The sequence below is a fragment of the Ictidomys tridecemlineatus genome, chromosome X, assembly GCF_052094955.1.
Source record: "Ictidomys tridecemlineatus isolate mIctTri1 chromosome X, mIctTri1.hap1, whole genome shotgun sequence".
Taxonomy (NCBI): Eukaryota; Metazoa; Chordata; class Mammalia; order Rodentia; family Sciuridae; genus Ictidomys; species Ictidomys tridecemlineatus.
This window is the reverse complement of record NC_135493.1, coordinates 5669253-5687451: the sequence shown is the minus strand read 5'-3', so window position 1 is coordinate 5687451 and position 18199 is coordinate 5669253. Positions and strand designations below refer to the sequence as shown.

Genomic DNA, 18199 nt, shown 5'->3' with positions numbered 1-18199 from the left:
AGCCCATTCCCAGAAACATACTGTGCTCTTCCAGAGGATGGATGCCTTGCGCCATCCACCTCAGTAGGGCCTTGCCGTTGCCTGAGTCAGGGGAGAGGCGCAGCATATAATCATCTACCTGGAAAGGAGCCTGTATACTGCAAGCTTGAATGAAAAAGTTCTTTCCTGTCCTGTGAATGCCTATAATCATGGGGAATGAGAAATGCAATTATTAAGAGCATGTTTTTGACTAGAGAAGCCTGGGATTAAGTTCCAACTGTCACAAAGTGTATCACATTAAACAAATTGCCTAATATTTCTAACTCTCAGATCTCTCGCCAATAAACTGGGATGAAACATTCTTGTCTAACTCATAGAGTGAGGATCAAATAAAGATAGTATATTAGAAAGTGCCTTGAAAACCAAAATCACTATACAATGTTTATTGTTAACTGGAAGCCCCCTTCTTTGGAACCATAGGAAAATAGATATTCCTCTTCCATTTCATCTAGGTGTCCCTAAGGATTTGGTAAGAACCATATTGAATATCCTTACTGGCCTCCAAAGCATCCACTATATGTGAAATACCTTAACTACCCTCTGAGTACTGATAACTTTTAAACCAGAGTCCTCAGGAAGAAAGACCAGGTTTTCAATGATGCTATATCAAGTCCTCCAGGAAATAACATATCTCTAAAAGTTTTTCTTCATAGAATTGATATAGGTGGAGAACTGAGTCATGTATTTTGATTGCAGCTCTTATTTTCTTTTTATGAGCTCCTGCCCTGCCCTGGAGAAAGTCTTAAGTGTTCTGCTGTGATGCTGTACTCACCTTGGTTCTTTCTTAGGAGCTAGTCCTGAACAGGATAGAAATAAGCACTTGAAGTTGACATTGGACATTAAAAATTTCCAGAACATTGATGAAATAAGGCATAGAGCTTTGTACTTGGTGTCTTTATAAACATACATGATGTGATATGTTCTTTAAAAAAGAAGTTGAATGTCATTGACATGGCTGGGACCTGGGGATTGCATCATGTCCATTACCCAGCTGATTGCATTTTTATTTCTCATCTGCTGCGGTTGGCATCATAGATAGAAATCCATCCCTGGCCTTCCCCATGCAACACTTATTGAATTGCCATTTCCAAGCCAGTCATCCAGGGAAGGCTGGGATGCTGTGATGAGTCCACTGGGGTTTGGCAAGGGAGTGGCCCGATTCAAGAGGACAGGCTTCTTGAGAGTGGGGATGTGTTGTGCTCTCTGCTTACCCCGGCTCATGCCACAGTACCTGCAGTTTTCCTTTTAGTCCAATTTTTCTTATGGTTCTTGAAACTAAAAGAACCCCTGAAAATGAGGAGTTAAACCTGGAATCAATTTTCATTTACAGCTGAGAAGCAGTTATTGATGCTGTGCTTGCAGTTCAATAAAAGATCTAAAGATATAGACCTTGTGCTTCTCTTTCAATATAAGCAGCCTAATCAGTCTCAAATGTTTTTTTAACAAAGAAATTGTATTGACAGGTTTATTAAAATCGCTGTCTTTAAAGTTTTAAGCTATCCAAAATTTGACCTATCCCAAAGGTTTCTTGAATATGTAATGGCTAAACTCCAAAACTCCTTCCAGCACATATTTATAGAATCAGGTAAACATCTGCTTACTGTTTCATTGGATGATATCAGTATGTTAGATTTATAATACTCTAAGCAGGTATTCTGATATCCCCTGGTGGCAGGCTGGTCTCTGATGCCTGGGTTCTGAAGCACAGTTATATCTGAGTATGGCTCACTCATGGCCTACTAATCTTAGATTGGCATGAGAAACAATAGACTTTAAATACATAAAGGTCATTAAAGACACAGGTGTTTCTAGAAACTGCTTTTAGGACACTTTAATATTAATAGCATCTTCTTATTAATATAAATTAGACTGAAACCTTAGATGACTTAATTTATCTGTTAGAAGTTCAGAAATGTTTAATATGACTAGACATGTTCAATTAGTGACCAGGCTCATCCATAGGAGTCTAGATAAAGCTTAAAGTCATATGCAGTACTTTAAGAGAGCTGTAGAATTCCAAATTTCTTTGGACATACAGGCATTCTAATGTGCTGTGTCTGGGTACATTATGGTAAGTAGCTCCAGTGTCCCCGCATCTATTTAACTGCCTAAGGATTGCCCTCATTCACTTTGAAATGTGCACTTCATTCAAAGCAGGTTACTTGAGGTTGCGGGGACTTTGCAACTAGTTGCTAGTGGCAGAAACATACCTCAAACATATTACATTTACAGAAAATAATTGTCTTAATTTTTCCTCTCCACTCCATTAGATTATTTCATTTTTGTCTGTATATATCTCCTTTATACACAAAAAATTGCTTTTAATACAGATTCTTGATTTTGGTTTTATATTTGAATGAATTTTATTTGCTTTTGTTGTTGGGCCAGCTTCAAATAGCTAGATTTCCATTTGATAATTGTAAATGAAATGAATTACATAAAAGCTGAAAACTTCTGGCAGCTTCAGCATGTGTTCCTGATACATATAATGCCTATTGAACTTCCAAAACATTTTCCAAGTTAAATTGGAAACCCGTTTTTATGTTGAAAGTTTGCTAATGAAAAAGATGCAATAAATTTTACTCCTGCTATCAGTTGCGTCTTTTGGAGTTGACACTCTGTAGTGAATACATTAGTTGTGACAACAGATACTCTTCCCTGCTGTAATCGGTCCTGTTTTGTAGCCATAGTTCTCCCTCATCATGCTGACCAAGTTGTTACTTCCCCAAGGTTTTGCCACATTTCCATTTACTTTGTTATCAGCGGAAAGGCTGGGGAAGGCCTCTTCAGTAATGACATCAATACAGCACACACAGCAAGAGAGGTCAGCCTGTCAGATCTAGAGAAATAGCAGATGGATTAGGATGAAACTGGGTGCAAAATAACTTTGATAGAGTCTTTTAATGTAAACAGTTTATCTATCATTGTCTTTCATTGAAATCCCCCGCAAAATGATAGAGTTTGGACTATTAAGGTTGCAGAATGTAACTGAATAAAATCTGTATATTGTCACATTCAAACTATACAGCAATTAAAGAATGAGAGTACATTTTAATTTATTCATTAAAGACAGGAAAGTAAATAGGATAACATATAAGGTTAATAGAATAACATTGGCCTTCATATTCCCAAGATTGTGTTTCCCATTTGACTATATTAGCATAGAGACTAGATTAATAAGAAACTGCTTAGGGCTTGTATGATGTGATTTTTAATATGCTTGTAGCAAGTCTGTGTCTGTTTAGAAACCCACATGCTGAATTTTTTCATTGTAATTAGGTCTTCAGCTTTTAGTACCAAATATTTTGACTTGTAATCTCCATATAATACAATGCCTTAAGCATACAGAGATGCATAGAAGTACAGTGTTTTTATATGTTATGCTTGTCACATGGTCAGTGATGACCAAATACTGGCTAATGTCCACTACACTTTATGAATTATCCATCCATGAGCATTTTGATTGCAAAACAAATGGCTCTTCTGCTTAGCTTAGCACTTTTCTCATAATAGATATAAATCAGACACCAGTGAGGGTGCACTGCTTGCCCCAGATCCAAACAGAAACAAAAATGGGAATGATCTTTTATGTCTGAATAGAAAACCCTCATATATGACAGATGGACACAGCCTTTTCATCCACAAAGAGCATGTAACATATATCTGGCTCCATAACGATGGTGCCAGTAGGAATAGCAGCCACCTCTGGGAAACTGGGGATCAATAAGAACAGATTTGAATTGAAGTGCCAGAAGGAAGAGGCATCACCATGTTGCCCTTGTCACTGCCTCTAGGCTAGAGGGAGTAGCTAAATAGCACTGGTCCTTTCTCTGCTATCACCCCATTCCCAGTTTGATCCAATAGTATGTTATTTTTCTTAGATCACTTCATCTCCTCAATTTGAGTTTCAATGAATTGTTGGAGATATTAGGTTTCATCATGGAGTCATTAGTAAGTAAGCTTCAGGAAATGCTTCGTTGTGTGTAAGTTCCCAAACTTTGAATTTAATCAGAGTTTTAGAATATTTTTCTACAAAAATATGAACATCTCTAAAAAAGCTGTGTAACAAAACAATTTTCCAAATTACAAAAATTTAATATTTAGAAATCAATATGCTGGCCTTGAAAATTTTGTTGAAGTTTAGTTTTGGGGTCAATCATGCTTCACTTTGCCCTCCATGTATCTCCCATCCACTAAAAAAAAAAAAAACTGGCAGACTGTAAACACCAAAGACTTTGTCCTGAATGGGAACACAATTTATCTTATTCATAAGCAGTCATATTTATTTTTCTATTTATATATCAAGAGCAAAGAGCATAAACATTGTAAGTACACAGAAGAGTTGTCCAAATTAGAGATTAGCTGCCAATTCAAGATTGACCACTCAGAATATAGGTGGATGAACAGATTTAAAAATCAGAACTTTCCATTGTACATGGAGCCACATAATCCATATTTCATACAGCATTTGCTCCCATGGAATTTTTGGACTGCTCACATAATTGAGTATGTACTATATGCTATGAATACTCTATTTTTTCTGGTTACATATGGTTGGGAGAGAGCCTCTATTAGGTATTTATTGTCTTCTACCAAAAGACACATGTCATTTTGTGAGTTGTGCACTCTTAACATCAAGGGCAAGAGGGCTCAGATTGGTTGGGGAAAAGAAAATTGAATTTTCAAATCCACAAACCCCAGGGGAGCAGTGACCAAGTGCCACTTATATTGGCCCCTCTGATGGGGAAAATAAACACCTTAAGCCCATACCAAGATGTTCTATCTAGTGTCTCTGTATTTACTCTACTTAGAGGATGATGATTAGTGTTGACAGATGACTTTTATGGGTGAAACATGCTTCTTCACCAAAGACAGCACATTTTTCATTTATTTACAATAAACTAAAACTTTACTTATAAAGGAAATTACCACTTGACAAATGAATCTTGCTAAAAGGGTTTTCTATTCAGCATAATAGACAGTGTGAAAAGAGCAAGCCTTTTTGGAATGTGTATACTTCTGAATTCTGTTGTCACATCATCTTTGGGCAAGACACTGGAAAACTGGCTCCCATGTTAGCTAAATACATATGTAAAGACAAGTGGAACGTAGTATGAAGTAGCTGTTCAATTGGACGTGGTAGAGCCATGAACAGCAGGGTGAGTGAGGTTGATATGTAAAGTTAATAAGCAATGGGAAGTTAGGAAGGATTTTTTTTTGCAGTGTTGTGAGTTGAACCCAAGGATTGTACATGCTAGGCAAGTGAATTGTTGGAGATATTAGGTTTCTACCACTGAGCTACCTTTTAAGTGCCCAGATTCTGAGAATGAGAGTGATTTGATCAAAGTGGAGCCTCATAAAAATTCATCTTGCAGCAGAAAATAAAATGGGGTAAGGATAGAGAGACAATGGAGCAACACATAGGCACTGGCCACAGTCTTTGTGAGAGGGAGTAAGGACTAAGCTAGGCAGTAGTTTCAGGAAGAGTCAGAAAGGAAACATAACTTCTGCCAGCAATTGAATGGGGGATTTGCCCTGGCAATGCCAACCCAGACTCTTCTTTGTGGTGTGAACTAGAGCCTCATATTCAGTGGCAGATCCAGTTGCACATGGGCCTACAACTCAGCAGTTCCACTGGAGACCTCTCTTGCCTTCTATATGGAATATAGGTTTCTCCATGATACTCTATCATACCTGGAGTACAGTGTTCAGGACTCTCAGGCTTCCCAATCATACATGATTGATTTATACAGTAAATGTTTATTAAGTGACTATTAGGTTCAAGACACAGTTCACTCTACCTGGAACAAATGTTCTTTATTCTCTGCTGTCAAAATTCTGTTTCTGCCTCCTATGTCTAACACAGGCCAATTTAATTGATCTATAGAAAAATTAATAAAATTAATGTGGAAAGCCTAGTGTCTAAGGATTGGGACATATTTATGATTCCTAGTGATTCAAGGTTCAAATATAGGATGTTTCCTTGTACCCTTCCAGGAGCCCATCCAGAGGGCTAAAAATACAGTAGTATGTGGTATTTTCCTAGAGATTGCAGTCCCTTTATGTAAAATCAGAAATGTAGGCAGGAATCCAGGTGTTGCAATATGTTGAACCACATTTTCTCCTCTTAAATCTGCCATGCTGGCTGTGTGTGCTTGTGACTAGCTGAAACATCAGCCTATGGGTACAATGTCTATTCTTGTTTTCCTCATTCCAGTAAAATCTATTTAAATGCTGTAATTAAGCAATTCATTTTTATATTTGGGCAAGTACTCTCAGTATATGTCTCTTTAATTGATTTAACCAATTCTGTTGGTATTGATTTTAGACCATCTGAATACCCTAATGATGAGTTCATTTGTTAATAGAGGAGTTTCTTTTCTGAACTTAGGCAATCAATACCATTTACCAATACATGACACTGGGTTATGGTTCAGCTGTGTCTTACAGCACAATCATGTGAAAAGTTTTTAAAAAAGGAACAGTAAAACAAACACAAAACCCATGCAATAAATTGTTCTTATGTTTTAGTTCCATGCTGTTTAACATCTACTTATTTGAAATTATCTCGATTACTGACATTTTCCTTTTTACTAGGAAACATATTGTGGAGACTCAACTTAGATGTATCTGCTAGCAGAATGCCAGGGAAAAGCACATAATGCCATATAGGGCAATACTAATAAAATCACATTTTAGGCTTGACTGACAGCATTATTATTGATTATAGAAAAAAAGCAGTTCCTGAATACATAGCCTTGTAAAATGAGTCTACTGCTACAATATCTCTAGGCCACCCGAGTGCTTGCTTTGACAGGCTCAATGTACAGGAAACGTATTGCATTGAGTTTGTTTTCTGTAAATCTCAAGAAGAAAGTAATGTCATAAGTCAGGATATAACTATTCAGAGCTTGCATCTGAAAAGCAGAAAGATTCTATAAAGTTTCTATAAATGTAGTACATAAGTTTAGTTGACCAGATAGCAATTAATGATATCGGATCATTGGATCAGAATTACCTTGTCATAAAACTTTAAAGAAGTTTGGTTATTATATAGCAGATGAATAGTAAATTTTCTAAATACTTTATAAGTAGCATTTTATCCTTACAATGTAAGATGTCTTGTATTCTGCAGTAGATAGGAATCAATAAACAACCATATAATTTCCTTCCTGCTATTTATTTATTTAGGTGATAGCTCTATATGATATACTTTTTTATAATTTAATATAGTTCCTAATCACTTTAGCTTCAGTGTAGCACAAGGATTTTTTTATATAAAAGGAAAACAAGTTTCTTCTTTGAGGAATATAGTTGTAATGAGTGAGTGACTATAAGCCTGACCTGAGCCACATCACCTCTACTGAGGAAATAAATTTGCTTAGCAGCATACCCTAAACAGTACTATGTTGGTAATGAGAGGAATCCATTTATAAACACTTTTTAGAATCAGGAAAGTGCCTTCTCCATAGCATATAATATCTCAAGATGCCATGTCATGGAAGTGGCTTACCTTGAATAATGACCTCAGGGCTTCCTCATCCATGTAGTCAAATGTTAGTGAAAAAGAAAAGAACCCACTTTCCGTCATGGAGTGAAGTGTAGAAGGAGGAACTGCTAAAGGAAGGATCACATGGAAATTTGGGATTAATCATCCTAAATTTCCTTGGGGAAGGAGGGAGGGAGGGTAGCAGAGAGACAGAGAGGAAAAGTGAGAAGGAAAGGGAGAGTGGCTGACTGATTTGTGTATATAGACATGTGTTTGTGCCCCACATCCCTACCTCAGGTGTCCTGACCTCTTTACTACCCCTTTCAAGAAGATGCATGGAACAAACCTTGTGTGATGGTACAGGGCCTTTTCTTGCTGGTCTACAGGCTTGACAGTAGAATTTCAATCCATCAATATCTTCCATGAGTGCTATTTTCTAGACAGAGGCATTATGTTCAACCCAGAATTACTCTTGATATGATGAGAAGAGCTTAGTGACTCCCATAATACTCACTGGAATAACTGCATAGGTCTGATACTGAAATATGGCCACTACTCAGTAAGCCCATAGACAAGATGACTATACACCATCACCAATATGGGAAGCAGTCACAATCAAATAGCACTGCATTTATGTAGCATACTACAGTTTCCAGAGCATGGCCATCAGTGTTGACTATTTACAATTACCCTTGATGTAGAAAGGACAAGACTAATTCTTTTCATTTTTAAAATAAAGAAACTAAGGGTCAGAAGTATTAGTGCCTTATCAATACTGTGAGTAGCAAACCTGAGACTATAACCCAAGATTTAATCATTTCTAGCTGGTCCTCATCCACTATAGCCTGCTGATGCCCATCCACATTACATCAAAGTATATTCCTTAACATTTTAATTTATTTCCTTAGAGCTCAATGGTGAGCCACATAGGGCAATACTATATTAGGAAAAGATGTATCATATTAGGGAAACATGGCACAAAATAAGGAAAATGTAAGTTTTAAATGACATATATACATTATAAAATTAAAGCAGCATAACTGTTAACTATCTAGTCTCCATTTTCCAATCAATTTAAATTATTTTAATGTATGTTTTTAAACTCAAATTTAGCTGTACTCCAATGTGTAATGCCGATAATTCTTTGGGAATTGTACCCTGTCATTTACTTTTAATTTGCCTCTTTTTGCATCATGTCTCTCATCTTGGTACATGAAACTAGAATTTAGGATTATCTTCACATGTCCACTTATTTCAAAAGAGGAATTTTTCCTCTTGTCTGTTTTGTAGAATAATTTGTGTATGCCTTAAAGGCACATATCAGTTGCACCCCCAAAATTCACTTAAAATTTTTTCTTCAGAGTCTCTTAATGTAATAATTCCTTGCTGCATGCCTAAAATAACATCAAATTATAGTGAAAGTGAAGAACATAAATTTTGATCTGTGTCTCATCTGGCAGAAACTCCCTGCCACCATCTAGTTTAGAAATTCAAGGTGATGAGCAAACAGGAGGACCTGAGTACATCTGACTACACTATAGCTGTGGGGATGTCAGAATGATCCTGAGTTAATTTTCAAAGAAGAAAATCTCTCAGCATAGACATTTTCAATCAATAGCCAAGCAACCCAGAAAAGATTAATTTGAATGAAGTTATTTTCCTATGATGGCTGTATAAAAAGACATGTGTTTCAAAGAAACTGGCCTCAAACAAGACAATGTTCCTCCTTATCAGAGAAAAATAACTGGGTCTAATTGACAGTTCTAAAACATAGAGCAAAGAGGACATTTTCAAAAGCATGTCTTGGAATCAAAGCTAGGTTATGCAATGTCACTTTGATTTCTCCCTCCCCATCTTCTGCCAGTGGCATGTTCATCCTGTCACATCCAGCGTGCTTTAAGAGGAAACTACTTGAACACAGTACCCATTACTTTAGGATAACCTAAGTCTTCAAAAACAGATTTGTTTGGATTTTAAAGGATCAAAAAAAGTGGATTCATGCAATTCCACAGTGTTCACAGTGACATGCCTTTAACCCACTACCATATTATTTATTCCAAACCAGCCAGTTCTCAGTGGTTTAAAAAAGAAAGAAAGAAAGATGTGAGTGTGTGTTCCTGTGCATATTGAGAACCACTACTCTAAGAAAAAGTGATGGCTAGCATTCACTTTTCCACAGCATTTGCCTCTTCTTTTTTTTATCTGATGGGAAGTATTAGCATCTACTACATGGACTACACAGGAACAGGATTTGACAGCCTAGATATCTGTGAGAGGTGATTTGGGCCAGCCATACACTTATTTCTTGTTTTCTAATTTTCACATGTTACCTCATCCCCTACCTATCTTCTAATTCTAGCACATACCAAAATTTAAACTCAGGCACAGTGGAGTGAAAATGGTTTTTTGCCTACCAAGCTAAAGAAAGTGCCCAAACATTAATGGGTATTCATCTAGCAACAGAACTTGAGACTTACTACATGAGAAGAATTTGGATTTCTAATACTAACATATAAACTTAAGAAATGTTTCAGGTTTTTTTTTGGTCTGTTTTGAATTGCTATTGAGTGCATTGAGTTGATATGCACAGAGGCATTCAGTATGCTAAATTTCACTGGTTACTCAGAATGTCAAGTCCAGTTTTAAATGCATTATATCTATATAGATATATAGAGAGTTGTCTTTTAAAGTGGTTGTCTCTGCATTCTATCAGTATTCTCTTCTTCCTTAGCCCTTCCTCACTTCCAGGATTCACAATAATAAAGGTCCTCTAATGGGTATTTTTTAAAGGGTCTGAACAGCTATGAGGTTGTCAAATTGCTTCTCCAATTCTCTTCATATTAAATGTTCTTTCTATAGCTTGAAAAAGTCTAAGAGAGTACAAGTTTGGTTCTGATTACATAATTAGGCTACAGAAATATGAAAAAAATCATCACTAAAACCCTCCAGGTGCTTAAACAGTTTGATAGACTGTAGCCATTCTGCCATCAGTGCCCCCAGCTGTGTTGCTTAGCAACATTTTAATTCCAGAAGAATCGAAGAAGATGAAATCCCTGTGGAGAGGGAAACAGAAATAAGAGGGCTGTTGACAGATGATCTGAGTTGTTTCTTCTAATATACTGTGAAGATCACTAGCTCTTTTCATGAATGATAAATGGACTGTACACAGATCAATGGGTTCAGCAATAAACTGGAACCAGGCTCCATGTCTAAGGTGACGCAGGCCGAGAGACCCAGAGATTTCCTCATTTTGAGATTTGGTGTGTGTTTTCTTAAAGGTTCCATGGGAGGAAATTGATCTCAATATTTGGTCATTCCTTGCCCTTTTGTGGTGTCTGCTAATAAAAGTGATTTTGGAAATGGACACTTGGGCAGGTATGGCTAGTTGTCAATAGTTAAGCCAGGGTGAATGGTTCCCTCCCACACAGATCTAAAAGTCCTGGGGTATGCCTGTAATCACACCTCTACACCTCTCTCCCCAAACTGCCATTAGAACCCAATCAGGCCCTCATCTCACATGGGGTAAGATTAGAGCGCAAGGTGTGCAGGGAAGGACCTAGTTGTGCACCCAAGAGCCCACTCACATGGCCCCAAGTGAACTTTGCAAGCAGACCTGACAGAGCCTGCCTGTGTTTGAAAGCTGCTCTTGGACAGGTAAACACATTCTCTGGGAGAAGAAAATTGCTTTCTGTGTCTCCAGTCTGCTTATCTACAGCAGCCTGCTTCGGCTAGCTCCTTATGTTTCTGAAGAGCATTTTATGTTGCTTATTGTTCTGCATACTAGTCAAAAGATTATGACCACTAATGTTGTCTAATTGCATTTTTTTTCTGTCTACAGGCTGTTGAAAAGGCAAAACCTAAGAATAATCCTGTAAAGTAAGTTATTATTTTTATTGGTTAGAAATGTTAATTTTAATGGACTCCATACATGTGAAAAAATAAGGTCATAAAAGAGACCATGGATTTTGAGTTAATCTCTATTCATGACAATTTAAACACAAAAACAAAAGAAGCAAAAAAAAAAAAAAAACCTCCAATAAACAGGCAACAGTTTATATTTTTCCTTGTGTCCCTGATGAGGAAATGCCCCAAGTTGTACAGAGTTTACATAAATTAATATGTGTCTTCCATGAGTAGCTGCCAAATACTGTTATAATCATATTCAGTGCATACTACTTCAAGCCTTTGGGTTTTGCACATGCTAAAAAGATTACATTTTTAATTGCAAACCTTGGACCTATGACAGAGATGTAAATGGCTGAAAGTGTGCCAAGTGATCCCCAGCCACATAGGGAGGGTTGGCACCTTGGAATCAAGGCCTCAATACTCTGTTAATGAAAAGCTCATAGAAATACATTTAACTAAGGTTGGTTTGTAGCTAACAAATATTTCTAATGCACATTATGGGGTACCCTTAAATTATAAACAAGCCACACAGCACTGTTTTCAAAATATATTACAACTTATATATCCTATCTCTTCCAGAAGGGAGACTTTCAAATTAAGAAGGATTGATCAGAGTTGTATGGCTCATACAGGTCCTGTCAGCCATGAGACCAAGGAAAGACTTTCTCTAGGTTGTTATGGGTCTGATACTATCATATGTCTAGGAAGTATGTGTTAATTAATGTCAGCCAACTTCCATTAAAGCTGATATCAAATACAGAAATGGGAGTAATTGATTTTTAATAGTTTTTCAAAGAGTGTATCAGCTAATTCCAAGGACAAGAAGGCTGTGTGTTGTGTAAAAGAATTAACTTTCCAGAGCATGAGGGTAGTATTTAGCATACCAATACATCCAAGTCCTAATACATTTTTCCAAAAGGTATTGTGTAGTTTGTTTTTGAGTTTTTAAGTTTCATTTTTCTTATATCACAGTATATTCTCTGGCAGGATCTGTTGCCTCTGAAAGGGTTTCTGCAGACTGGAGATGTGTTATGTTATAATGGTCCTGTGCAAATATTTTTTAGAATATGAGTTTTCATCTGGTTGTTTGATTGGGACTGAAATCTTCTCTGCAGCCTGATTTCTTTTCTCTCTGTATGCCCTAAAGGCTGCTCCATTGTGAGCCTGTGGCTAGAGAACTCCATGGATTAGGGGATGGTACTAATGAGGCCAAGGCCAGTTCTTTAGTCCCTGAGTGGGCCATTAGTGATCCTCTTTTCCACAGTTGATTGCACCCCTCCCTTTAGTTTGCCTGTTTGTAGATGTGTGCCCCAGGTCACAAGGTACAGGGCAAGGTCTGGAAGAGTGTAAATCTGACCCTCAATAAGGCAAACATCTCCATGTTCAAGCCCTTCCAATAAGAAGTCCCAAGCTCTATATTTGCATCCACAGGAAAGCGCTTTGTCACTGTGCACAGCTGCATTACCTTGGATTCTAATGGCTTCCAAGAGGAACCTGTTTTCTATTAGCTCCTTGTGAGGATTGACCCTAAAAGTAATTATATTTTTAAGAGTTCTTATTGATTCACAGTACAGGCTACTTTCTAGCACCTTAAGGAATGTTTTAAAGAGAAGAAAAAGGAAAACTGGAAGACTAAATAGATTATGGAGCTTTATATTTTTTAAAAAATTTTATTAGTACATCATAGTTATATATAATACTGAAGTTCATTTTGACATAATCATATATGCTTGAAATATAATTCAGTCCATTTAAGTCCCCAATGCTTCTCCTCACCTCCCCCCTCTCTTCCTCTACTGATCTTCCTTCTATTTATCTATTTTTAATTGTTGATACACACACACACACATTAAGGTGGAATTCACTGTGACATTCATATATGTGCATAGCATAATTTGGTCAATTTCATTTTGGAGTTCCTCACTTTTCCCAGTCTTCCTCCCTACCCCTCTATACTCTTCTTTTCCTTTGAACTCCCTTATATTTTCATGGAATTCCCTCCCCACATATACACACTCCTTTTCCCCCTTATTTTGCTCTAGCTTCTGCTTGTGAGAGAAAACATTTGACCCTTGACTTTCTGAGTCTGGCTTATTTCACTTAGCATGATGTTCTCCAGTTCCATCCATTTACCAGAAAGTTCCATGATTTCATACTTTATGGAAGAATAGAACACCATTGGGTGTGTATGTGTGTGTGTGTGTGTGCGCGCACGCGTGTGTGTGTGTGTGTGTGTGTGTGTATCACGTTTTCTTAATTCATTTATCTGTTGATGGGCACCTGGGCTTATTCTACAACTTGGCTATTGTGGATTGCACTACTACAAACATTGATGTGCTGGTATCTTTGTAGTAAGTTGATTTTAGTTCTTTTGCATAAATACCAAGGAATGGGATAGTTGAGTAATGTGGTGGGTCTATTTCTAGTCTTTAGAGCTTCCCACTTTTAAATTTACTTGAAAGGCTGCTTAGTGATGACCAACTGATAGATAATTAAAATTGTCTTATGATTAAATAATACGGCATTCTGAGTGTGAGTGTGGATATTTTGTTGCATTTGGATTCACCATACTAAACCCACTTGCCCAGCCACAGGTATATGGGAACTTTAACAAGAGAGGCCTCTTCAAGACCTCAGCTCAGGGATTAAAAACTCCAAATCATGGTTCAGTTACACTACCTGAGAGAACAGAGTCAGAGTTTTAAAAACATTTTTAACATGATGGTTCTGTTGTCATTTCTGATGCCTGCCAAAGAATTTTGGTTACTCATAGTACATTGGGACCCCCAAAGAAAATAAAGATTCAATTCATGTTTTCTGAATGAATGAACAATAAACAAACTGGACACATATCAAACAATGGTTCTTCTAGAAATCTGGCCTGGAAGCTTAATAAGGTTGGTGGTTCCAACTCTAGTAGAGTGTTGTTATCAAGTCAAAAGGACTTGTATTTTGTAACTGCCCAAGTAAATTAGTTGCTGTTATTCTTTATTCATGCTAGGCATGAAAATGTTGCTGTTGATCCTTCCACCTGCTTTGCTTTATTCAAGTGCAAGAATTTCCTTTAGGAGCATATAACAGAAAATATGAGCACTGTTGCTGGAAAGTTAAGGTCTGGTGGCATCAGTTACAGCTGATTTGATTTAGTCCTTTGGTGAAGAGTTTGGCAAATGGTTGGAAAATAATCAAAAGACAAAGAATATTTATGACATGTGAAATTTCAAATTCAGTATCTATAGAGAAACTTTTATTGGAACAGAGTCACACTCGTGTATTTCCATTTTATCTGTAGCTGCATTTGTGTTATAATGATAGAGTTGACTAGTTGCATAGCTTACAAAGCCAAACACATTTACCATCTGGCATCTTATAAAAAAGTTTGGCAACTCCTGCTGTAGATGGTCAGGTAAAGAAAGGCAGTAAGCTTTTTCATGACACGGAACTTTAAACTATCAATTTTTTTCTCTGTGGAGCTTTTCAAACAACAAGTAGATATTTACAGAGTCCTTATTGTGTGTTCAGACTTTCTGAGACTGATATGTCACCTAATGATCATTCCAAGCTGCCCTTAAACACCCAGTGGTTGTGAGATCCATTGACAGGGCAATAATTTCTCAGAAACCAATGAACACGTATCCAGGCATTCTACTTGTTCTATGTTATGTGTAGGTGGGGAGATTGCAAAGGGCATGTGCAATTTTAAAAATATCAGACTCAGGCCAAGTAAGCTTTCTGTTGGGGTGATGGTAAATAATTCATAATATCCATTTAGTTTGTCTATTTTCTGTTTTCAGAGTTTCACTCCCCCTCCTTATTTCTCAACAATTTGTTCAATTTATTTTTAATAACTTCATGGTTGTAAGCTACCTTTGTCAACATAGAGAGACTATGGTACACATTATTTACACTCCGTATAAAGAAGAAACTAAATATAGACCTCATGCATATAAGCACATAATGTACTGGATTACATTAAAGGCTTTACCTTGAAATATTAAATATTTTATTTTATTTTATTTTATTTTTTATTGGTTGTTCACAACATTACAAAGCTCTTGACATATCATATTTTATACATTAGATTGAAGTGGGTTATGAACTCCCAATTTTACCCCAAATGCAGATTGCAGAATCACGTCGGTTACACATCCACAATTTTACATAATGCCCAATTAGTATTTTAAATATTATCTTTGAAGGTAAAATTCAAAAGTGAATGTTTTTAAGATCAGTGATCAGGACAAGAAATGCATGGTATATTAATATGTTGAAACCGTACTGGTAACAAATCTTGATTAGTAAGTTAAAACTCTGGCTCTTTAAGATGTCCAAAGGAGAGACTTTTGCTTGTATGCTAATGTTCTACAGCAGTCATTTCCAAGATTGTATTATGACAGCAAGAGCTGAGAGATGTACAGATTTCTCCTACCATATGTGACTTATCACATACATTTAAAAAAAACACATTTCTGTTATTAAGACATATGTGATAGTACACTTTTGAAAATGTGAATTGCTTTTGGCTAAAAGCCATGCACTAATAAGTTGAGTTGAATCTAACCGAGGTTGACATCTGTTACCAAAAGAGGGAGGGGGGGTAGAGAGAGAGCAGTTGTCAAGCATAAAATTCTTCCCTGCTTTTACGCTTTAACAACATTAAACAACTTTGTGGTTGTCTTTTACAAATCAGAATCAGAATCCACACAGCTTAGAAAATTACAGTTTTATTTAGGAACAAATCCATCTTATAGATATGATGGCTTCATTATTGAAAACAACAAACAACCACAAAATTTTCCTGTCCATGGTGTTTGCATATTATTTATTATATTCATCTAGTTAATGTTTATTTAAGATCTACAGTATTCTGGGAACTGTGTTGGATGCTGAGGGAATTAAAGATAAATCTGACATAGTTCTTACTCTCAAGGAGTTTAAAGTCCAGGAGGAAATATAAATTTGGATTTGAAAGAATATGAGAGGATAGAGAGGAAAAAATGTTTAAGAGGGGAACAGATAAAGTAGGAAAGAAGCTATAAGGAGAGAGCTCTCCACTCTGTAGGGTGGAAAAGGGGAGGAGGAGATATGTGCACCAGAACTTTGAGGGCTGCTGGCTTGAGACACTGGCTTGAGGTGTGGCAGGGGATGCAAGGAACCTAGGATTGCCTTATAGTGTACATGCCATGAAAGGTCAAGTTGGGAACCAAGGCTGAAAAGAAATGGTGGCTTAGTGCCCTCAGTACTTAGCCAGATGAAAGAGATTAACTTTGTAGAATCAAATAGCTTTGTAGAGCTCTTAACTTGTTAGTTAACATGCATCATTAGTTAATCCACTAATTATTAAACATTAAGTGTTGGTAGACCTGAGTTCAAGTCTTGAATATGATATTGGGTAGTAGTATAAAATAGAACATGGCCCTTCCTTGCTACAAGCCATAGCTAGATTATTTATATGGTCTCTTTTTTTAAAAAAAATAGTTGTAGATGGATAGTATGCCTTTATTTTTTTTTAATGTGGTGCTGAGGATCAAACCCAGTGCCTCACACATGCTAGGCAAGTACACTACCACTGAGCCACAACCCCAGCCCATTTACATGGTTCTTTTTAACTCTTAAGAAAGTGAAAGCTCAAAAGCCTGTTTTATAATTATGCTCATTATAGAACATATTTGATTTAGTTTGATATTGATTAAGGTATGTACATACTTTATAAGGACTGCATATATGTAGACTGTTATTTTTCTCTACACATACACATAATGACTTTCCCTGTCATTTCTGCCTTGAACATAAGTGAAAGTAATAACAAGAAGTGACATCATTAGTGTTTTAAAGAACTAGAAGATAGTTGTGGCTCCATGGATGTTGGGCAGAGCCTTTGAAATGACCCCTTATGTAATTTTGCAGGCAGATTCTGTCCCTGTCTCTGACAACACTCTTGTACATGTGCACATCATGGACATACAAAATGAAGTGGAGTCCCTGCTCCTATTCACAGCGATAAGGCAGTAGGGTTTGAACTGAACAAGAACATTTCAGCACCACGGAGGTTTAGCATATAGCATCACATCTTTTGTGAACTGTCCAAAAAAGTCAATGAACAAGTTCTTGTTCAGTTCAAACCCCACTGCCTTTCACATTCACATAATATGGGCTCAGTGAAGTTCTGTTGAGCTTTATCTTACCCAAATTTCCACAAATTTGGCCAGATGACACCTTTATCTGGCAAGACACATGTTTCATGGAACATACAACTGGTTACTGGAATTAATGTGAAATAAAGGACCTCAGGGAGGTCTTGCCTTCGTTAGTAGTTTGAGAGACCCAGCGCCCTAATACCTCATCCTGAGTGTCTCAAGAGAACAGATGAAGTAAGCACATTATTTGAAAAGGTTTCATGGAAAAGAAAGAAATAGCCTAAGTGTGACATCATAAAGTATCCCCTGTGTTTCTTTTATAGTGTCACACCCTAAAATATTTTTATGGATTACAAATGTTCTGAGGTACAGTCCTCAAAGAGAGTAAGGAACATTTAGAGGTACATCCCTCTGAATGACATAAGTGTCCCCACAGTGTGCCTCATCAGAGTGGTGGGTGAGATGGTCCTGTCCATTCATTTCGTGACACAGAAGCTCCTACACCATTGTGCTCTCTAAAGTGCTAGTCAATCTCTAATTGGCTCTTGCTAGTTTAAGGGCAGTGAATGGAAAGAGAGGAACATAACCCCTCTCTAAATTGCTGCATAAAATAAACCAAGTCATCTGC

General features: G+C 37.0%; 1 protein-coding gene across 10 annotated transcripts in view; it reads left to right on the top strand.

Moving 5' to 3' along the window:
- The window catches only part of Aff2 (ALF transcription elongation factor 2), a 478853-nt gene that overhangs the window by 370483 nt on the left and 90171 nt on the right, over window positions 1–18199 (top strand). For all 10 annotated transcript variants that reach the window (XM_005325137.4, XM_040286575.2, XM_005325134.4 and 7 more), the window contains one exon: window positions 11367–11404. In XM_005325137.4, the coding sequence (XP_005325194.2) occupies window positions 11367–11404 (38 nt within the window). The remainder of the gene's footprint in view (window positions 1–11366; window positions 11405–18199) is intronic.